General features: G+C 38.6%; 1 protein-coding gene across 1 annotated transcript in view; it reads right to left on the reverse strand.

The window, feature by feature from the left end:
- Positions 1-9654: 9654 nt before the first annotated feature.
- Positions 9655-24065, reverse strand: part of CHST10 (carbohydrate sulfotransferase 10) — a 91381-nt gene continuing 76970 nt past the window's right edge. Inside the window, exon 6 of the mRNA XM_053707635.1 lies at positions 9655-11110. Coding sequence (XP_053563610.1) covers positions 10573-11110 — 538 coding nt within the window. The 3' untranslated portion in view covers positions 9655-10572. The remainder of the gene's footprint in view (positions 11111-24065) is intronic.

Below are 24065 nucleotides of genomic sequence, written 5' to 3' on the forward strand. Positions count from 1 at the left end.
TATAACAAATTTCAAAGTTATGTATATTTCCACTCCCCTTGTACCATGTGATAGCAATCAGCCAATCACAAATGCATATACGTGTAGTCTGTGAATTCTTGCACATGCTCAGTAGGATCTGGTGACTCAAAAAGTGTAAATATAAAAGGCTGTGCCCATTTTTTTTTTAATGGAAGTAAATTGGAAAGGTGTTTAAAATTACATGCTGTATCTGAATCATGAAAATTTTATTTAACCTGAGTGTCCCTTTAAGGTTACATAGGTATTTTTCATTAACTTTTTCTTTCAACACCATCTAGTGGTCAAATTACAAAATAACAAAACTAGTCAGGCAAATAAGACAAAATCAGCAGGCAAAGGAGAAGATTAACGTTCAGGCAAGGGTCAGTAAAAAAAGAAGTGAAACACAATTGAAAGCAGAGCTAACTTTATACATGGGCATTGTTACATAGAACAGTGCCCTTTAAAAAGGAATCCCAAGGAAACAGGTAACAACAGTAGTCCCAGACTGAGGCTAGAAGCACTAATAAAATCACAAATCCAGTCAGGGAAAGAACCCCTGCCTATATGTAGCAACAATATCAAACACAGACCTTGCTACAGATAGAGCTAAAGAGTGCTATCAACTGCACTTCAGACAAAGTGTCAGGAGCAACATGCAGTAAGGTAACAATATTAAAGTCTCTATTTTTAATGGATGTCAAGCTCCATTAAAATCTGGATACACAATCAAATAACCTTGAGCACATAATTCACAATGCTCCTGAGCTACGTTCATAATAATTATGTAAATCATCATCTTAATGAAAGACAGCCACACTCAGATGATAATGAAGACTTAAAGAAAGAGGATATAATTACATTGACACAAAAAAGGATTTGTCTCAATACCCAAAACATCTAAAAATAATTAAACTATGCCATACTTAATAGTAAAAAGGAAACCAATATGAGTAGACCTTAAAGGGATAGTCTAGTCAAACTTAAACTTTCATGATTTAGCTAGAGCAGTCAATTTTAAGCAACTTTCTAATTTACTCCTATTATCAATTTGTCTTTGTTCTCTTGGTAGGGGGCGGTGTTGCTGATTACGTAGAGCGTATTGCTCTCCGCATTCAGCGAGGTCTGACGGACCTGATCTGCACTGATAAATATCCCCCTGTATGTGTTCTTGATTTATATTATTCTATTATTCTGTACAGGTATGCTTCACTTTACAGCGCTTCGCTAATACAGCGCTCTGTGGAGATGAAGTTCAGCCTCCAAGGATTTTGAAACAGTGCTGTACTCATCGTGAGATTGCAAGAAAAGTGACTGGCACCATTTTATTATGCTTAGTTCACTCTGTTTACAGCATTGCAGTGCAATCTGTGTCTCAGTGCTATAGTCTGGCAAATTTTACTACAGTAATTGTCACTATTTTACAGGTACAGTATTTATTGAATACTAATTGAAAACTGTGCTGTGCTAGTGTTAAACTAAACATAGCACTAATGCACCCCTAATATATGTTAGTTCAAACATGTTTTAAAGTCTTTAAACACACTGGCAAGTGAAAAGAAAGCTAAAACTGCCTTGTTTCACTTTAAGGCGGTTTTCACTTTACAGCGGGGCTCCGGTCCCTAACCCGCTGTATGAGCGGGGTATACCTGTATTCCTGACTTCATGGATCCCCTGACCTTGTACTGTCCCTTTTTTACTTTAAGCTCAAACACTCTAAAGTTATGATAAGTTAACTACACACAACAACTCAAATACCCCTTTTAAAATATCCTGAGTTATCTACGGTTGCAAATGATATGTCATGATGGGGGTAATTTTTATTCCTGGGCTGCCATACTGTCTCAAAGGCAACATATCCCCAGAAAATCAATGTGACAAATTTCCATGTAAATGGGCAGGCCCCATGTTGGGCCCTGTATCTTCCTAAAAACCCTATAAAACCTGTGCATGGGGGTTATTGTACTTGTGGGACATCGCTGAACACAAATATGGGTATATTATATCAGTAAAACATAAAAGGATGATGATCCAAATAGTAAAAGGGCAGTGTTTGTGTGAGAAACGCAATAAAAAATATGACCAATAAATTTGGCCAGGTGTTGTAACTAATTGGCTACAAAAAAAGACTGGACATACCCCCTTTGAAATACCCTGGGTTGTCTACTTTTGCAAATGGTATGCCATGATGAGGTAATTTTTATTTCTGTGCTGCTATAATGTCTCAAAGGCAAAAAAAGGCCCAGAAAATCAATGTGTCAAATTTCAATGTAAATGGGCAGGCTCCATATTTGGCCCTTTAACTTCCTGAAACCCAATAAAATTAGCATGCACAGTTTTTCATAGGGTGCTGCGGCACATCATAGAAAAAAGACTTTATTGCTATTCATATTTATTAATCATACCAATTACAACCATGACTGACATAGAGGAAATGTGTGAATTATTTTCGCTAAAAACCTCCCCAGAAAGGAGAGGAACTGACATTGAACTGGACAAAATATTTACCACTGACAAGTCACAATTAACGCTGAGCACTTTATTTGATGATATGGAGCTCCTGTTAAGAAGGGAATTGAAAACAAAATGTGACATACAGATCCTCATGAAATATCATGAAATGGGGATAATACCTAGAGGACTCCGCATGAATAAATTCCCCACGTTCATAACTGAAGACAAGGAGTTTATTGCACGTTGGAATCAGACTTTGTCTGAGTGCTCTTTGAAACTTATACTGTTAATTGTTGAATTCAAATCTATTTTATTGAAGGAAATATTAGTCCAGATAGGATTAACTCAATCAGAATTAAATAAGAGAAGGGATTTTGAAGATTTCTTAAAATTTGACAAAATTTTATCAGAAAGTATATCTGAAGCAAAAAAACTACTATTAGAGATTAAACATAGAAAGTACATCAGGGATCAAAATGATTACGACCAAAATAGAGTATATGTATGGAATAGGAGAGACAGGTCACTATCCAGAAATTACCAACAGTATCCCAGAGGCAATAGGGGTAGGAGAGGTAGAGGGAGAGGTAGAAGGGGCAGGAACTATTACCAATATGACAATAGGAGGGTTAGGTTTAGTGAAAGCGAAGCAGAATCTACTGATGAATTCTCAAGTTCAGGAGAGGATGAACAGATACACTCAGGGACTGTTCGGTCATTACCGCCCTCAGATCCTATACAGGTTAGGTCAGAAGAAGTCACAGTAAAACCTAAAATTAAATCTATCCTGGTCCAACCCCCTCCCCCACCTCCCCAAATGTCCACACAAAGTATGGGGGGTCCAGGTACTAGTAGTAAATATGTACCAACCCCCAAACCTGGAAGTACAGAAACCAAAACATATAATGAGCTTGACAAGGTTTTTTGCCTGGGCCCAGTTGGTACAGACGGGGGGGGGGGGGGGGGGGGGGCAAAAGGTAACAAACAATCAGAACCCCCATGCACCAACACTGGAACAAGGCCCATCAGAACAGACCAGGTCCAATCGGTACCCACAGAGAAGCCAGAGAAGGGGCTATCACACAAAGTACCGGTAGTTAACAATGTTATTAATATTTCTGACTATACACTTACAGAATTTGAGATCAAAGTCTTAAATAAAGGACTTAGTTTTGTCCCTACTTCTAACTTTAATCTATTTTCAACACTATTAGATGTCAATAAATTAATTAGAACAATGACACTAAAAAAGTTTTACCAACAAACTGAAAATACTGATATGGACTATGACAGAACTGACATCACTACTATCATACCACAACTCACATTTGAGGAAGATTGTGATATAGTAGCCTTAGAAGACTTACATTCGACAGGAGCAGTGGGATCCTCAGACACTCTAAGCTTGCCGAAATTTAAAGGCAACTCATCCTTTTATCCCATACAGAGTAGGGGTCAAATCTTAGAAATCTTTCAAAAAAGGGTGGAAGATGATCTCACTACCCTCTCAAATAACTGCAGATCACAGTTAGGTAAGTCTAACCTTTCATTAAAAGAAAGAGAAGCTCCTACAAGGCTACAGAACAATGATGATCTAGTAATCAGAGCCGCGGATAAGGGCGGCTCCATAGTGGTTATGAATAGGAACCAATTTCTAGCTGAAGCCAGGAGACAGTTAATGGATACAGAACAATACATTCTGTTAAACAAAGACCCTACAGATGTCTTTGACCTTGAGTTAATGGACCTACTAGACGAAGGAAGGGAGATAGGGATGTTTGATGATGACACGTATAAATACTTAAAAGTAGAATTCCCAGTCAGACCAATTTTCAATCACCTGCCCAAAGTCCACAAACCAGGCACAGAAATACATGGCAGACCAATTATTAGCGGTATTGGATCTCTGACTGAGAGACTTTCACAATGGCTTGATGCGATACTACAGCCATATGTGGAAGGCTTGCCAAGCCATTTGACAGATACAAAGCACTTACTAGGATTATTGAAAGAAGTAGGCTGGAAGAGAACAAACACTTGGCTCACTATAGATGTCAAAGCCCTTTATTCCTCAATACCACACAAGGAAGGCCTAAAAGCTATCAGGTACTTCCTAACGAGATCGGGAAAATTTGAGGATGAACAGTGCAGTTTTATACTCCTACGCTAACCTCTATATGGGGTGGTGGGAGCAGTCCCACATCTATGGAGATAGAAATGAATACAAACAACAGATCACATTCTACAAGAGATTTATAGACGATCTCATAGTGATCTGGCAAGGAGACAGAAATTTGGTCCCCAGATTCATTGATGAGCTAAATAACAACAATATAGGCCTTAGCTTCACTTTTGAAACCAACTCAAACACAATCAATTACTTGGATGTATCCCTAACGGGAACAATATTAGGAACAAAAGGTTACATATCCACAAGTGTTTTTCGAAAACCTACAGCCAAAAACACAATTTTACACGCTAGGAGCAACCATCCCAACAGGGTCTTCAGAGCAATTGCCAAGGGCCAATTTGTTAGTACATTAAGAAATTCCTCTGACAAATCCACATTTGAGACACAGGCAAGTGAGTTACCTGACAGACTGATCTCTAGAGACTATCCCAAGAAAATGGTATCAGGGATCAAAAAAGAGATAAGTAAGAAAGACAGGAATTCTCTACTTGAGACAAATAAAGACAATAACTAAAAGTCATACAAAAGACACTACTACATTTCTGACAACGTATAGTGACCAGTATGGGGAAATTTGTAACATAATTTCCAAACATTTTCCCTTACTCTCAGTGGACGAAGGTCTAGCTGATGTAGTCAGAAAAGGCTGTCGTTTTGCCTTCAGAAGAGGGACCACAATAGGAAACAGGGTGGCACCTACAATGCTCAGAGCTATAAATAGGAACACTCCAGGTTCCTGGCTGAGTGCCAAAGGGGTTTTCAGATGCCACTATAACAATTGCATAGCATGTAACCACTTATATGTATGAAATGGCTTCAGAAGTACTATGACAGGGGAAACTTTTGAACATCAGAGATGCTTTAACTGTAGGGCCACTTATGTAATTTACCTTTTAACATGCTCACTTTGCAATTTGCAATACGTAGGGATGACCTCAAGAGAGGTCAAAACCAGAACATGTGAGCACGTTAACAATATAAAAACAGGTACCCTTACTACACCTTTGATCTCACATTTCTTGCAAACTCATAACAAAAGCCCTGTCACACTAAATTGGACAATTGTAAAACATGTTCCACGTCCCCAGAGAGGAGGAGATAGGGATTTACTGTTATCCAGAGAAGAGGTTTTCTGGATATTGAAACTTAAGACCAGGAGACCCTCAGGACTAAATAGTGAATTTGACCTCATTAATTTCTGGCATTAGGATCATTTTTCATTGGTTAACGTTCTAGAATCGTAATTGACCAGTGAATGTCTGCATTATGGTGTTATCATGTCAAGTTGCATATTGTATACTAATTGTATATTTATTAATTATTAAGATAGAATGGACATGATCCCACTATTAAAACTTTCTATAAGCCCTTATATATGAAATATGAAAAATGTACAAGTGCAATACATGCATAGAGAGTTTCTATGAGGGTAACACGAACCAATTTCTATATGTCTGTTAATGTACATCTCCTATACCAACATATATACAAATGCTTTCTTATATATGAATAATAGGATCTTTACTTGTTTGTTATTTATTGATCACCTGTAGAATTTCATGCTCTTTATTTTTAATTGATTCACTGTATATGAAACCATTTACCATATGAGTCTTCTCTATTGTAATATGTGATAAGTCAAAATAAGAATAAATGACACACTTAGCAAAAAAGCAAGAAATACACACACATCTATGTCAGATCTATATTGTTGCCGCACACTGAATCTTTAACAAAGAGAAATATAATGCTTTAAGCACTACAACATTGGAGGTGTGGTTAATATTATTTTAACCAATCAGGTAAAAGGGTGTCCTTTTTAAACCTAAGGATGATGGTCACTAACTATGCTATGACTACGGCGTGGGATGCCGAAACGCGTCAGCATTAGTGACCACCATCCATGTTGACTTTGTTGTTGCTGTGCCGCAATGAATTAATTGCTGGGGCTGCTATGTATTATGCCTGATTTTACTTGCAAATAAAAAGCCGTGCTGATTTAAATTTCTACAAGAAGTGCCGGATTTCTTTATTCCTTTCTGTCACTTATCCAAGCCTATCGGAAAGTCTGGCTACAATACTCCGGGTTGAACCCCCCTCGCCCACCCAATGGAATTCAGAGGCGGGACCACACAGTGACGTCAGACGCCGCGGAGAGTTTGGCCGCACACACGTACTCACACGGAATCGAGGATCCCAGTGAGCTCGAGGAGGGGAGCGATTGGCAGAGCCGGAGACACCGAGGTGGACGAGTGAAGTACGCTCCCCTAGGATCGAGCACTGAAGCAGCGACCTGTGAGTACCAGAACTTTGTGAGCCTCTCTATATCTGACTATACATTTTTCATCACTTGACATAATCTGTTGAAGTGGGGGCGAGGTGAGGCGTGTATATATACACACAAGTCCATCATTCACACGGATAGGAGAAATCACACTGTATTCTACGTTTGAAATGAGCAGGCCCATATTTGGCCCTTTAACTTTCTGAAATCCGATAAAACCTCTACATTGTAATGCTTGTGGGATATTTTCCTATCAGACCAAACTTGGCCAGTAGTCTTCTTTTCCCGGCATCAAGCAGAAGGATAAGGAAATATCCCAGAGCAAAGTGAGTGTAAGAAATGAGGTATGCAGTACTCACGGTAGACAGGGTAGTCCTTCACGGCAATAAGATTAAGGCAGAGAATGGTCAAAGACAGGCAGAGTTCGGCAACAGAAAGGAAATCCAGCAGTATAGCAGTTCAGAGGTAAACCAATAGAGTGGTCAGGAACAGGCAGAGGTCAGCAACAAAAGATAATCCAGCAGTTTAGGGGTAAACCAAGCAGAGTAGTCAGGCAGGCAGAGTTCAGCAATAAGGCAATCCAGCAATTCAAGGGTTAAACAGGCAGAGTAGTCAGACAAGCAGAGTTCAGTAATATTAAGGCAATCCGGCAATTCAAGTAATAAAGCACCTAGGAGCACACACAGTAACACCTATACTTCGGCAGTGAATGTAAGTTATGCAGGTACTTACATAGGCACCGATTTGCGCCAAGGAGTTCAAAGGAAGGGAATGGACGTGCAGCGATGACGTCATCCCCGCACGCTCACAGGAACCGCCGCATCCCTGGCAACAGCCAGAGCAGCAACCACCACATCCCTGGCATACATAGGGGGTACTGTTGTACCCATAGCACATAGCTGAACACAAATATGGGTGTTTTATAGCAGTGAAACATACAAGGAAAATGATAGAAACAGCCAAAGTGCAGTGTTTGTGTGAAAAACATACACACACACACAAATAAATTTGGCCAGGTGTTGTGACCAAGTGGCTACAAAAAAGAGACTAGACATAGCCCTTTTAGAATACCCTGGGTTGTCTACTTTTGCAAATGGTATGCCATGATAGGGTAATTTTCATTCCTGAGCTGCCATACTGTCTAAAAAAAATATATATATGTTTTGGGCCCTGTAATGTCCTGAAATCCCATAAAACCTGTACATGGGGGTATTTTTGTACTTGTGGTACATCGCTGAACACAAATATGGGTGTTTTATTGCAGTAATGTCTATCAAGATTATGCTATTCACAATAAAATTGATTGGAAAACAAAACATTTCTTAATTTCTCACTTACTTAGATTTTTTTCATAAAAAATTATAGTTTATTTATAAATATTTGATGTTAGAAGAAAGCCCTATTTGTCCTCTAAAAAAATATATATATATAAGTGTGGGTGCACTTAATGTGAAAGAGGTAAATTATGGCTGAACAGACATAGTTGAAATTCTAGATTTTGTTTACTTTCAGAACTTGGACAATTGCCTCTGTCTTGAATGGGTTAAAGGAGAGAGGCTATGATGACAAACTGTTATGTACTAAAAATGCAGTTGATCGAATTTCACGAGTGTCTTTATTAAGTAATAAGAACAAAAAGGATAATAAACAATCAAAGTTTAGCGAAAAGTTAATATTTAGTACATCAGAGAGTTTACCAATGCTTATTGTGGATCATACTTTGAGTAAAATAGTGGCATCTGGGTGTAATTTTGTTGTCAAAAAAGATAGGACTATTGGTAATTTAAGAGCCCCCTCACACTTACCATATATGAAATTAACACTTGCAGAAGAGGTTTTACTAGGTGTAAAACTTGTGAATTTGTTAAATAAGGGGATATTTTTTCCTCTAGTATATCCAAGAATGAATACAAGATCAATTATAGATTAAAATGTAATTCAACACTTGTAATCTATCTTCACACCTGTAAGGGGTGCTATATCCAATATGTTGGAAGAACGAATAGATTATTGAAGGACAGAGCTCTGGAACACATCAGGGATATTGAAAACCCTGATGTGTTCACTCAAGTGGCCAAACACTTTAAAAATAAGCATGCATGTGATTCATTATTGGTCCAAATACAGGCTATAGATCATGTCCCTTTAAGTAAAAGGGATGGGGATAGAGAATATGTCCTTAGTAAAAAAGAGGTCAAATAGATATTTCTTCTCAATACTAGAACACCATGGATATCATTATGGAAACAGATGTTGATCTATTTATCTAAATATTATGCAAATATAGTTCAAGGATTAGATACAGCTATATTTTTCCATGTAAGAAATATTATTGTGTATGGTCTTGGTCCCAAGGGTTCTATACTCGGTTCAATAAATTTAAAAACATGTGTAAAGAAAGCGTTAATATGTTAATGTTTTCATGCTGTTTGTATGCTTTAAAAGGAGGCATAGGAGACTGCTTGTTCAGGCAGTGAACAAGTGCAGAGGTCCCGCATGACGCGTCTGACTGCTGCACTCTTCCTCCTTTTCTGTGACATGTGGATTATTTGATTTTATGAAACACACAAACTTTATTATTTGACAGTGACTAGGTGTACCAAAAACATTTTCTATTTTTCTTTTGTTTTTATTTCTCTATGCCTGAAAAAATGGAACAGTGTTTGAGACAAATCATTTTATTAAAAAAAAAAAAAAATTTAAATAGTAAACCAATGCAGATAAAATGCTGAAATGCTACAGTTTATTGCAATGTTGGAGCTGGCATACTGTAACATGTTATACAATTTTACTACAGCAGCTTTTTTGTTTAGCAAGAAAACAATATCAAGTTATTTATTTTGTTTTGTTTTAATGTTGACAATCTAGGCTTTATGTCACGCAATATATATAATATAATCAAAATATCATAAATCTCTGCTGCTTGTGCTATTTTCATTAAATGCTATGCCCCCACAACAGTTCATTTATAAAGTGCCCAAAACACAAGTTCCAAATTGTCTGACAAAATCAGGTCAACCTAAAACTTCCAATAATAACAAAATTACTCAAGTATAAATACACAGTATTTAAAATTGAGGTCCATGTTCTCATGTTTGCAAAGTTAATTACAAAAGGCAAATAATGAATTCAGTATTTGCTGCGTGACCATACACATATTAGCAGACAATTATGTCAGAATACTTACAAAAAAAAAAAAAGTTTTTTTGTTTTTTCTTAAAAAAAAATATTTTTGATCACATATAAGAAATGAAAACACATAGCAATAGCACTGTAATGTCAAACGGCTGCATCAGTAATGTGGCTATTGCTAGTAAGATTCCAGTGTTATCATATCATGAGCCTTTGTTCACTTACTCCTTAAGAATATGTAAAGCAACATTTGTGTTTTAACAAGACAAAAATGTTAATTCCCATCCCAAGTATGACTTTTGGGTCTTAGTTAACACAGTCCAAAATAATCATAACAGAGCAGTGCCACAGTCACAACTGGGTCAAGTGCAAAACTTACGGTTGAAACGCAGAAAAGGACCCAGCAGCAACACTGTAATGTAAATACAATTTATTTTCAGGCAGGGAAGATAAAGGAATTCAGTAGTTATGTCACTGAAAAATGTAAACCCTCAGTGAGTCAAAAATGTCACTAAAACAAAAATATTGGCTCCTTATATCCAAAAAGCTTAAAATCACCTTCAAATCTTGCATAAAGGCGCTTGATATCCCTTTTGGAGACTTTAGAGAAGTAATTCTGAACCTTGGATTTGTTGTAGTGCGTGATTCCTGGAGGTATAGCAGGGAAGGATACCAACTTATCAATGCCTGCTTCCTTCAGAATGTATGGCGCATCTTCCTCAAGAGTTTCATGATGTCCAATGACACTGTAATTAATGTTGCATGGTGCACAAAGCTCCACATAAGTCACCCAATGAATTATATGATCACCAAACTGCAGATCAAGAAACCTATGATTTGGGTCTCCCAAGTATCTCACAAAGTCTTGGAACTGCATCCCCCCTCTGGAGACTCTCCGGTCCTTCCTATACTTGCGAATGATGACTGGAGCAATTTCATGCTTATACCAGGGCTCAAAACGAGGATTGTGAACAAACTTATCCTTGAAAGCAGAAATAAGCCTTTCAAAAGGGTCTCTTACAATGAAGAATTTGAAGTATGAATTCAGTCTGCAAAAGAAATAAAGCTTATTAGGATAATGGTAAGGAATGGAAAATAATGAAGTATGATAATACATTTAATGATCTGGGCTTATCTAAAAATGATCTATGGCAACATTGCTTAACTGCGTTTCTTATATGAGGTAGATCAGAAATCATATGGTTGAAGTCTTAATTTTTAAGAGGTTGTCTAATATTCAAATACAGGTAGCCCTCAGTTTACGCCGGGGTTAGGTTCCAGAAGGAATGGTTGTAAATCAAAACCGTTGTAAATTGAAACCCAGTTTATAAGGTAAGTCAATGGGAAGTGAGGGAGTTAGATTCCAGGCCCCTCTCAAAATTGTCATAAGTAACACCTAATACATTATTTTTAAAGCTTTGATATGAAGACTTTAAATGCTAAACAACATTATAAGCCTAATAAAATAATCACACAACACAGAATATGTAATTAAACTAAGTTAAATGAACAAAAACATTTGCTAAACAGCATTATAAACCTAATAAAATAATCACACAACACAGACTTTACTTGCATTTTTCTGCAAACAATTATTTTTTATGCATTCCAATCTGGACTGATTTATAGACAGGAAGATCTTTTTCCTATGAAAGGATAGCTCAGGTCTCGATAGATTGATAGCTCAGGTCTAGTTATACTGATTAATTTTAGCTTGCTTGGATTGCATATCTTTGCTGCTACACAAGCGGACAGCTCCACCTACTGGCTATTTTAATCAATGCACTGCTTCTCAATGCTTTTCAATAGCAGTCACATAACTGGAAAAAAAGGTTGTTATTCTGAAACGGCGCAAATTGAACCGTTGTAAATCGAGGGCCACCTGTATAAACCTTAGCGATGTTCCTATTGATGGAGATGATCACTGTTGATGTCTTTGTGGACATTTGTAGATAAATCATTTGATAAGATTTTCAAAAAGATTGTGATCAATACTGATGTGTTTTATTACATTAGAGAACAGATTGTCTTAGGTGAAGAAGAGTTCCTATATTAAATAGCAACATCTCTATATTTTCTAATTTCTCTAGAAAAAAAGGGTGCTTGAGAGGGGACATAATTACTTATACAGAGAAGCCAAAAGCTCCGTTTATTCCAAGAAAAGTGTTTGTAACAAGAGATCACAATTTAAGGCTGGAAGAAAAGAGATTTAATCTCCTTCAAGGTAAACAGTTTTCACTGTAAGGGCAATAAAATTGTGGAATTCATTACCTAAGGAGGTAGTAAATGCCAATACCATAGATACATTTAAAAATGGTTTAGATACATTTCTGACTAGAAACAGAATTCAGGGATATAATTTTATTACAAGACCAGAGACTCATATTTTTCATATATCTTTCTTTTACTACTCATATGCAGCATTTAAAAGTATTGATACAGAAGTAAATTAATCCAACATTAAAACAATAAGGGAAACACAGAGTTAACATAAGTAACCAATGAAATGGATACTTTGGAAAACACAGAAAAAATGGACCAATAAGATGAGTCATAGCTTCCTTAAACTGTCTAATACGTTCGCCAACTTCCTCTTTCTTTTGCTGCTCTTATATATTTTTTGTGTTGTTAATATCTTGTGTATTTTTTCCCTTTTTTGTCATTAATTTTGAATTACTACCTTTATTCATTACTTCCCGTTTATTTCAGTTTTTCTATTATTTTTTATTATTTTATTTATAATAAATTCCCCCTTTTTATTTTTTGGTTGCTATTATGTTTCTCTTGTTTATGGTATCTACCGCCACACTACCCATCTGGGTCTGTGTGTAATTTAGTATTTTTGACCTTCTCCCCCTCCCTTTCCCTTTTACTTTCCTTCTGGCAGCTGGGTCCGTCTCGAGCGGCTGCCTGCCATCTTGTGACATCACATTCTTCTCTCTGTTCTTCCCACATCCTTTTCCCGCCCTCTGACGTTGTCAAAATTTTTAATTCTTTACATAACGCCTGTTTACTCCTCTTCTCCGTGTCCGGATACTTTTAGTATACTTTATTTCTTCATAACCCCTGTTATATTTGTGTTATATAACCACTAGGTGGAGGCAAAACTATATATTATCTATTTGCTTGCAGACTTTTTTATAAAAAGAAACGGTCTGAAGGAAAATTCATTTGTATTTTAACTGTTGTTTATTTAAGATCTCTATTGTAATTGAAGTTCTTATATGTTTTTCTTTAATTTTATTTATTTTTTCATAAATATGTCTCAAGCTACTGAGTCAAATGAACCCTTAACTGCACAGTCTGTGCAAATGACGATTGATAATTCTATGGGCAAAATGATGTCAATTCTCCTATCTCAACAGCCTAATCCTAAAACTATTTTTAAAAGTTAAAGGCCTTGTTCTGTTTTGGCTAGTAAAAAATTACTTTCAAAGTCTCGTCAGACTCTTGCTGACACTTCAATTCCTGGCGGTAAAGTAAGAAAACATCAGCAAAACCTCCCCCTAATACCAAGGGGTTACATATGGGATCAAAAAATACTGAGACTTTAACTATGAAAAAACCTAACGGCTAGATTACGAGTCTTGCGTTAGCCGTAAAGTACGAGTCTGGCAGGTACAGGTGTACCGCTCACTTTTCTTCCGCGACTCGACCTTACCGCAAATCCCCTTACGTCAATTGCGTATCCTATCTTTTTAATGGGATTTGCCTAACGCTGGTATTACGAGTCTTGGAAGAAGTGAGCGGTAGACCCTCTCCTGTCAAGACTCCTACCGCATTTAAAAGTCAGTAGTTAAGAGTTTTATGGGCTAACGCCGTAACATAAAACTCTTAACTAAAGTGCTAAAAAGTACACTAACACCCATAAACTACCTATTAACCTCTAAACCGAGCCCACCCCCAAATCGCAAAAACTTAAAGTATTTATCCCCTAATCTGCCGACCCGACATCGCCGCCACTGTAATAAATATATTAACCCCTAAACCGCCACACTCCTGCCTCGCAAACACTAGTTAAATTTTATTAACCCCTAATCTGCCATCCCTAACATCGCCGACACCTACCTACATTTATTAACCCCTAATCTGCTGCCCCCAACGTCGCCGCTACTATATTAAATTTATTAACCCCTAAACCTAAGTCTAACCCCCCCTTACTTCAATATAATTTAAATAAAACAAAATAAAATTACTACAATTAAATAAATTAATCCTATTTAAAACTAAATACTTACCTATAAAATAAACCCTAAGCTAGCTACAATATAACTAATAGTTATATTTGTATCTAGCTTAGGGTTTATATTTATTTTACAGGCAACTTTGTATTTATTTTACCTAGGTACAATAGTTATTAAATAGTTATTAACTATTTAATAGCTACCTAGTTAAAATCAAGACAAATTTACCTGTAAAATAAATCCTAACCTAAGTTACAATTACACCTAACACTACACTATCATTAAATTAATTTACTAAATTACCTACAATTAAATACAATTAAATTAAATAAACTAAAGTACAAAGAACAACAAACACTAAATTACAGAAAATAAAAAAAGAAATTACAATTTTTTTAAACTAATTACACCTACTCTAATACTCCTAATAAAATAAAAAAGCCCCCCAAAATAATAAAAATCCCTACCCTATACTAAATTACAAATAGCCCTTAAAAGGGCCTTTTGCTGGGCATTGCCCCAAAGTAATCAGCTCTTTTACCTGTAAAAAAAATACAATACCCCCCCCAACATTAAAACCCACCACCCACACACCCAACCCTATACTCTAAAACCCACCCAATCCCCCCTTAATAAAACCTAACACTACCCCCTTGAAGATCACCCTACCTTGAGCCGTTTTCACCCAGCCGGGCACAAGTGGACCTCCAGAGGGGCAGAAGTCTTCATCTGATCCGGGCAGAAGAGGTCCTCCAAGGGGCAGAAGTCTTCATCCAGGCGGCATCTTCTATCTTCATCCATCTGGAGCGGGTCCATCTTCAATCCAGCCGACACGGAGCATCCTCTTTAAACAAAGTCCAAGCGAAGAATGAAGGTTCCTTTAAATGACGTCATCCAAGGTGGCGTCCCTTAAATTCCGATTGGCTGATAGGATTCTATCAGCCAATCAGATCTAAGGTAGGAAAAATCCTATTGGCTGATCCAATCAGCCAATAGGATTGAGATTGCATTCTATTGGCTGATTGGAACAGCCAATAGAATGCAAGCTTAATCCTATTGGCTGATTGGATCAGCCAATAGGATTGAACTTCAATCCTATCGGCTGATTGGATAAACCAATAGGATTTTTCCTACCTTAATTCTGATTGGCTGATAGAATCCTATCAGCCAATCGGAATTCAAGGGATGCTATCTCGGACTCTCTCTCTTAAAAAATCAAAATCTTCTAAAAAAGAGAATTCAAAAATTTTTGACTGCCTTGGTAATCCCAGATTCTGTGCAGATGATTTACATCACCCCAGATCTTCTGAGTGGTGCCCCTCTTTAGACTCTTTTTCGAAAACAAGCCATTCAAAATGTCAATTTTTCTCAGGATCTCTTCCTCAGCAATCTTTTTCTTGTAAAAAAGAAAAACGGTCAATTCCGCCCTGTCATAAATTTAAGAGATGTAAATGCTTTTGTTTCCCATCATCATTTCAAGATGGAAGGAATTCATCTTGGAATTGCATCAGAGAAAACGATTGGTTAATTCGCTTAGATCTGACAGATGCTAATCTGACCGTTCCTATAGCTCCGGATCATCGGAAATTTCTAACTTTTTCCTGGAAAGACCAATTTTGGAGTTTTACTTGTCTTCCTTTTGGTCTTTCTTCAGCTCCTTGGATTTTTACGAAATTATTAAAACCAGTTATGGCCTGGTTAAGACTCAGAGGAGTCTGTCTAATTATTTACCTAGACGAAATTCTGATTATGAACCAGAATTTAATTTATCTTCAAAATCATTTATCCCTTACCATTCATCTTCTGGAGAATCTAGGTTTCATAATAAACAAACAGAAATCTGTCCTGATTCCTACTTAGTCTCTGGTCTTTCTGGGTTTCACCATAGATACTTTGAAAGCCATTCTCAGTTTACCTCCAGACAAAATAAAAAATATCAAGAAAGAAATATCTCGTACTCTCTCAGCTCAATTCACTCCTATCAGGAATATAGCCAGAATAGTGGGGTTACTTTCATCCTCTATTCAGGCTATATTTCCTGCTCCCCTTCACTATCAGGAATTAAGTCTCATAATCTTCCATTTACATAAAGGGTTTTCTTATTCTCATTTAATAGAACTTTCTCCAGAGGCCAAGGAGGAACTCTCCTGGTGGCTCTCTCATATGGAGGCTTGGAACGGGAGAGCTATTTTCGGCAATTCTCCGGACCTTGTAATTGAATCAGACGCCAGCAGGGGTGCTCATTGCGGTCCTTCCATCACAGGAGGAAAGTGGTCTCTGAAGGAGAAATGGTTCCATATAAATTGTTTAGAACTGTTAGTGGGTTCTTTCGCTGTCAAGAGTTTTTTGAGGAATTCTTCTCCAGTTACCATTTTGCTTCGCATGGACAATATCTCTGCAGTTCGACATCTAAACCGCTTGGGGGGTACAAAGTCCAGAGATCTTTCCAATATTACCAAAGAGTTAATTCATCTGTGTTTAGACAGGGATATTTCTGTGAAAGCAGAATATATGCCAGGTCTTTCAAACACAGCAGCGGATTGGGGCTCTCGTTTTATGGTGGATTCCAGCAATTGAAGTCTTGACAGAGATGTCTTCCTTTCTCTAACCCACCTCAGAGGTCCCTTCAGTCTCAATCTTTTTGCGTCTCGTCTGAATTTGCAAATTCTTCCCTGCTTTAGTTGGAGACCGGAACCAGAAGCAGCGACAATCAATGCTTTTCTCCAACTCTGACCTCCTCAAGGATTTTGAGAACAATTTCAGTGGTTCGCAGAGACAAAATTTCTCTTCTTTTAATAACCCCCATTTGGCCGACTCAACCATGGTACCCTGCACTTCTGGAAATGTCCTTCAAACTCCCTATTCTTCTCCCTCATTTCAACATTTGTTAACCAATACAGAAGGAGATTTTCACAATCTCATTCTTCAAGACTCCCTTCGTCTCATCGCTTGGTCAATTTCTGGGATTCCTCTCCTCTCGAAGGACTTTCTGAAGGAGCTAAGACTCTCATGCGAGAATCTTGGGCTCCAGGCTTCTTGCCTTCTGAAGCTTCTCTTTGTGTTGTTAAATGTATGAGTCTAAAACTTCTCTCTTAAGATCTTCTTCTAATCAACTTTTTATCTCCTTTTTTCCTCCTCATGCTCCGGTTACTAATACTTCTTTTTCACACTGGGTGAAATGGGTTATGAAAGAGGCTGGTATTGATATTTCATTTTTTTTCTGCCCATTCTGTTAGAGGTTCAGCTGCTTCTAAAGATTTTCTAAAAGCTGCTCCTTTACAACAAATTTTAATTTCTGCTGATTGGTCTTCAGACTCTATTTTCAAACAGTTTTATTTCAAGCCCATTCATCATCCAGCTAATAATTTATTTTGTTAGCTGCTTTAAACTAGCAAAATATGCGTCTCTGGTCTTGTAATAAAAGTTCGATTATCCTAACTTGTGAAGGTATAATCTAGATTTTATTAAAAGATACAGACACAAGTATTTTCCCACCCTTTGTCCCTTATATTCTCCCAATATTAATAATTTATTTGGTTTTCAGTTACCAACCAGTTATGAAGATCTACTTAAAGGTGGTTTTATTCCTCTTCATTCTTCACTTCAATCAAATCATTACAGTCTGCGGAATCTCTTCTCCTGGATCAAATAATCCTGGTTGCTTCCTTCATCTCTTTGTCATGGGATTTAAAGAAGTTTCTTAATTTCCAGCTGGATTTTGATTCTTCTGTTGGTTTTTCTGCTCATGTTGGAACTTTCATCTGTTATTTTTAATTTTTTGTTTTTCAGCGTCAGCCAAGAAAGAGGAAGTTGGGGAACGTATTGGACAATTTATAGAAGCTATGACTCATCTTATTGGTCCATTTTTTCTGTGTTTTCCAATATGCTTCATATGAGTAGTAAAAGAAAGATATGCAAAATAGTCGTCTCTGTGTCTTTAATAAAATGTAGATTATACCTTCACAAGTTAGGATAATAGAAATTGCTTGTGATAAATGGGTCACCTTTTCTTAATGGAATTAATTGAAGCTTAACTAGAGCTATTTTGTAAGTATATTAAGATTTATATAGTTTGAACTCAATGGACATCAATTTCACAATTATAATAAACTCAAAACTATAATACTTCCATTATGTATCTTTGGCTTATGTATTAGGAAACATTAATTAATTTTATATTTATAGGTTGAACTGTATGTACTTCTGTCTTTTTTCAACCTCATCCACTATGTATATTTGCATTGTTTTAACTTCCATTAAATGTTTGTATCTGTTATATATCTGCAACATGAGTTATGAATGTTCAAAAATGACAATGGGAAAAATTCAGAGAGATAAGAAATGGCATTCGTAAAAAAACCCCATAATTTATGCTTACCTGATAAATTTATTTCTCTTGTAGTGTATTCAGTCCACGGGTCATCCATTACTTATGGGATATATTCCCTTCCCAACAGGAAGTTGCAAGAGGATCACCCAAGCAGAGCTGCTATATAGCTCCTCCCCTCACATGTCATATCCAGTCATTCGACCGAAACAAGACAAGAAAGGAGAAACCATAGGGTGCAGTGGTGACTGGAGTTTTAATTAAAATTTAGATCTGCCTTAAAAGACAGGGCGGGCCGTGGACTGAATACACTACAAGAGAAATAAATTTATCAGGTAAGCATAAATTATGTTTTCTCTTGTTAAGTGTATTCAGTCCACGGGTCATCCATTACTTATGGGATACCAATACCAAAGCCAAAGTACACGGATGATGGGAGGGACAAGGCAGGAACTTAAACGGAAGGAACCACTGCCTGTAGAACCTTTCTCCCAAAAACAGCCTCCGAAGAAGCAAAAGTGTCAAATTTGTAAAATTTTGAAAAAGTGTGAAGTGAAGACCAAGTTGCAGCCTTGCAAATCGGTTCAACAGAGGCCTCATTCTTAAAGGCCCAGGTGGAAGCCACAGCTCTAGTGGAATGAGCTGTAATTCTTTCAGGGGGCTGCTGTCCAGCAGTCTCATAGGCTAAACGTATTATGCTATGAAGCAAAAAGGAGAGAGAGGTTGCCGAAGCTTTTTGACCTCTCTTCTGACCAGAGTACACGACAAACAGGGAAGAAGTTTGACGAAAATATTTAGTTGCCTGTAAATAGAACTTCAGGGCACGGACTACGTCCAGATTATGCAAAAGTTGTTCCTTCTTTGAAGAAGGATTAGGACATAACGGTGGAACAACAATCTCCTGATTGATATTCCTGTTAGAAACTACCTTAGGTAAAAACCCAGGTTTAGTACGCAGAACTACCTTTTCTGAATGGAATATCAGATAAGGAGAATCACAATGTAAGGCCGATAACTCAGAGACTCTTCGAGCCGAGGAAATAGCCATCAAAAACAGAACTTTCCAAGATAAGAGCTTAATATCAATGGAATGAAGGGGTTCAAACGGAACCCCTTGAAGAACTTTAAGAACCAGGTTTAAGCTCCACGGAGGAGCAACAGTCTTAAACACAGGCTTAATCCTAGCCAAAGCCTGACAAAAAGCCTGGACGTCTGGAACTTCTGCCAGACGTTTGTGTAAGAGAATAGACAGAGCAGAAATCTGTCCCTTTAACGAACTAGCAGATAAGCCCTTTTCTAAACCCTCTTGTAGAAAGGACAATATCCTAGGAATCCTAACCCTACTCCATGAGTAACCCTTGGATTCGCACCAATATAAATATTTACGCCATATCTTATGGTACATTTTTCTGGTAACAGGCTTCCGTGCCTTTATTAAGGTATCAATAACTGACTCCGAGAAGCCACGCTTTGATAGAATCAAGCGTTCAATCTCCATGCAGTCAGCCTCAGAGAAATTAGATTTGGATGTTTGAAAGGACCTTGTATTAGAAGGTCCTGCCTCAGAGGTAGAAACCATGGTGGACAGAACGACATGTCCACTAGGTCTGCATACCAGGTCACCTGGCCACGCAGGCGCTATCAGAATCACTGATGCTCTCTCCTGTTTGATCTTGGCAATCAGTCGAGGTAGCATCGGAAATGGTGGAAACACATAAGCCATGTTTAAGACCCAAGGGGCTGTCAGAACATCTATCAGCGCCGCTCCCGGGTCCCTGGACCTGGATCCGTAACAAGGAAGATTGGCGTTCTGGCGAGACGCCATGAGATCCAGATCTGGTTTGCCCCAACGCTGAATCAGTTGAACGAAGACCTCCGGATGAAGTTCCCACTCTCCCGGATGAAAAGTCTGGCGACTTAGAAAATCCGCCTCCCAGTTCTCCACGCCTGGGATGTAGATCGCTGACAGGTGGCAAGAGTGAGACTCTGCCCAGCGAATTATCTTTGAGACTTCCAACATCGCTAGGGAACTCCTGGTTCCCCCTTGATGGTTGATGTAAGCCACAGTCGTGATGTTGTCCGACTGAAATCTGATGAACCTCAGTGTTGCTAACTGAGGCCAAGCTAGAAGAGCATTGAATATTGCTCTCAACTCCAGAATATTTATTGGGAGGAGTTTCTCCTCCTGAGTCCATAATCCCTGAGCCTTCAGGGAGTTCCAGACTGCGCCCCAACCTAGAAGGCTGGCATCTGTTGTTACAATCGTCCAATCTGGCCTGCGAAAGGTCATACCCTTGGACAGATGGACCCGAGAAAGCCACCAGAGAAGAGAATCTCTGGTCTCTTGGTCCAGATTTAGCAGAGGGGACAAATCTGAGTAATCCCCATTCCACTGACTTAGCATGCATAATTGCAGCGGTCTGAGATGCAGGCGCGCAAATGGCACTATGTCCATTGCCGCTACCATTAAGCCGATTACTTCCATGCACTGAGCCACTGACGGGCGTGGAATGGAATGAAGGACACGGCAAGCATTTAGAAGTTTTGATAACCTGGACTCCGTCAGGTAAATTTTCATCTCTACAGAATCTATAAGAGTCCCTAGAAAGGAGACTCTTGTGAGTGGTGATAGAGAACTCTTTTCCACGTTCACTTTCCACCCATGCGACCTCAGAAATGACAGAACTATCTCTGTATGAGACTTGGCCATTTGAAAGCTTGACGCCTGTATCAGGATGTAGTCTAGATACGGAGCCACCGCTATGCCTCGCGGTCTTAGAACCGCCAGAAGTGAGCCCAGATTCTCGGGGCCGTAGCCAACCCGAAGGGAAGAGCTACAAACTGGTAATGCCTGTCTAGAAAGGCAAATCTTAGGTACCGATAATGATCTTTGTGAATCGGTATATGAAGGTAGGCATCCTTTAAGTCTACTGTGGTCATGTATTGACCCTCTTGGATCATGGGTAGGATGGTTCGAATAGTTTCCATTTTGAATGATGGAACTCTTAGGAATTTGTTTAAGATTTTTAGGTCCAAGATTGGTCTGAAGGTTCCCTCTTTCTTGGGAACCACAAACAGATTTGAGTAAAACCCTTGCCCTTGTTCCGTCCGCGGAACTTTGTGGATCACCCCCATTACTAAGAGGTCTTGCACACAGCGTAGAAATGCCTCTTTCTTTATTTGGTTTGCTGATAACCTTGAAAGATGAAATCTCCCTTGTGGAGGAGAAGCTTTGAAGTCCAGAAGATATCCCTGAGATATGATCTCCAATGCCCAGGGATCCTGGACATCTCTTGCCCAAGCCTGGGCGAAGAGAGATAGTCTGCCCCCCACTAGATCCGTTTCCGGATAGGGGTCCCTCTCTTCATGCTGTCTTAGGGGCAGAAGTAGGCTTTCTGGCCTGCTTGCCCTTGTTCCAGGGCTGGTTAGCTTTCCAGCCCTGTCTGTAACGAGCAACAGGTCCTTCCTGTTTTGGAGCGGAGGAAGTTGATGCTGCTCCTGCCTTGAAGTTACGAAAGGCACGAAAATTAGACTGTTTGGCCTTTGATTTGGCCCTGTCCTGAGGAAGAGTATGACCCTTACCTCCAGTAATGTCAGCAATAATTTCTTTCAAGCCGGGCCCGAATAAGGTCTGCCCTTTGAAAGGAATATTAAGCAATTTAGATTTAGAAGTCACGTCAGCTGACCAGGATTTAAGCCATAGCGCTCTGCGCGCCTGGATGGCGAATCCGGAGTTCTTAGCCGTTAGTTTGGTTAAATGTACAACGGCATCAGAAACAAATGCATTAGCTAGCTTAAGTGCTTTAAGCTTGGCCATAATCTCATCCAATGGAGCTGTGCGAATGGCCTCTTCCAGAGACTCAAACCAGAATGCCGCAGCAGCAGTGACAGGCGCAATGCATGCAAGGGGCTGTAAGATAAAACCTTGTTGAACAAACATTTTCTTAAGGTAACCTTCTAATTTTTTATCCATTGGATCCGAAAAAGCACAACTATCCTCCACCGGGATAGTGGTACGTTTAGCTAAAGTAGAAACTGCTCCCTCCACCTTAGGGACCGTCTGCCATAAGTCTCGTGTGGTGGCGTCTATTGGGAACATTTTTCTAAATATCGGAGGAGGGGAAAAGGGCACACCGGGTCTATCCCACTCCTTGCTAATAATTTCTGTAAGCCTTTTAGGTATAGGAAAAACGTCAGTACACACCGGTACCGCAAAGTATCTATCCAACCTACATATTTTCTCTGGAATTGCAACCGTGTTACAATCATTCAGAGCCGCTAATACCTCCCCTAGCAATACACGGAGGTTCTCAAGCTTAAATTTAAAATTAGAAATCTCTGAATCCGGTCTCCCTGGATCAGATCCATCACCCACAGAATGAAGCTCTCCGTCCTCATGTTCTGCAAATTGTGACGCAGTATCAGACATGGCTCTCACATCATCAGCGCGCTCTGTCCTTAACCCAGAGCTATCGCGCTTGCCTCTTAATTCAGGCAATTTAGCTAATACCTCTGTCATAACAGCAGCCATGTCTTGCTAAGTGATTTGTATGGGCCTCTCTGATGTACTTGGCGCCACAATATCACGCGCCTCCTGAGCGGGAGGCGAAGGTACTGACACGTGAGGAGAGTTAGTCGGCATAACTTCCCCCTCGTTGTCTGGTGATAATTTCTTTACAGATATAAATTGACTTTTATTCAAAGTGACATCAATACATTTAGTACACATATTTCTGTGGGGCTCCACATTGGCCTTCAAACATAGTGAACAAACAGATTCCTCTGTGTCAGACATGTTTAAACAGATTCGCAATGAGACTAGCAAGCTTGGAAAATCCTTTCAAGTAAATTTACAAGCAATATAAAAAACGCTACTGCGCCTTTAAGAAGCACAAAAAATCGTCACAGTTGAAATAACAATGAACCAAATCAGTTATAGCAACCAAATTTTCACAGTAAATGTATTAAGTTAGCAAAGCATTGCACCCACTAGCAAATGGATGATTAACCCCTTAATACCCAAAAACGGATAATCAATTTAACAATTAACGTTTTTATCACAGTCAAACACACTGTCACAGGTCTGCTGTGACTGATTACCTCCCTCAAAATGAATTTTGAAGACCCCTGAGCTCTCTAGAGACGTCCTGGATCAAGGAGGAAGAAGCAGGAAGACTGAAACTGAATTTTTACTGCGCAAAAAAGCTCTAAAATAGGCCCCTCCCACTCATATTACAACAGTGGGAAACCTCAGTTAACCGTTTCTATGTAGAAATAAACGACAGCCATGTGGAAAATCATGCCCCAAAAAATTTATCACCAAAGTACCTCACAAAAAACGAATAACATGCCAGTAAACATTTTAAACATGCACTTTTAAAAGTTAGATAGTGTTATTAATAAGCCTGCTACCAGTCGCTTCTACTGCAGTTAAGGCTCATACATTACTTCAGGATTAACAGTATTTTCTTAGTCAAATTCCATTCCTTAGAA

Source organism: Bombina bombina, chromosome 3 (genome assembly GCF_027579735.1).
Source record: "Bombina bombina isolate aBomBom1 chromosome 3, aBomBom1.pri, whole genome shotgun sequence".
NCBI lineage: Eukaryota > Metazoa > Chordata > Amphibia > Anura > Bombinatoridae > Bombina > Bombina bombina.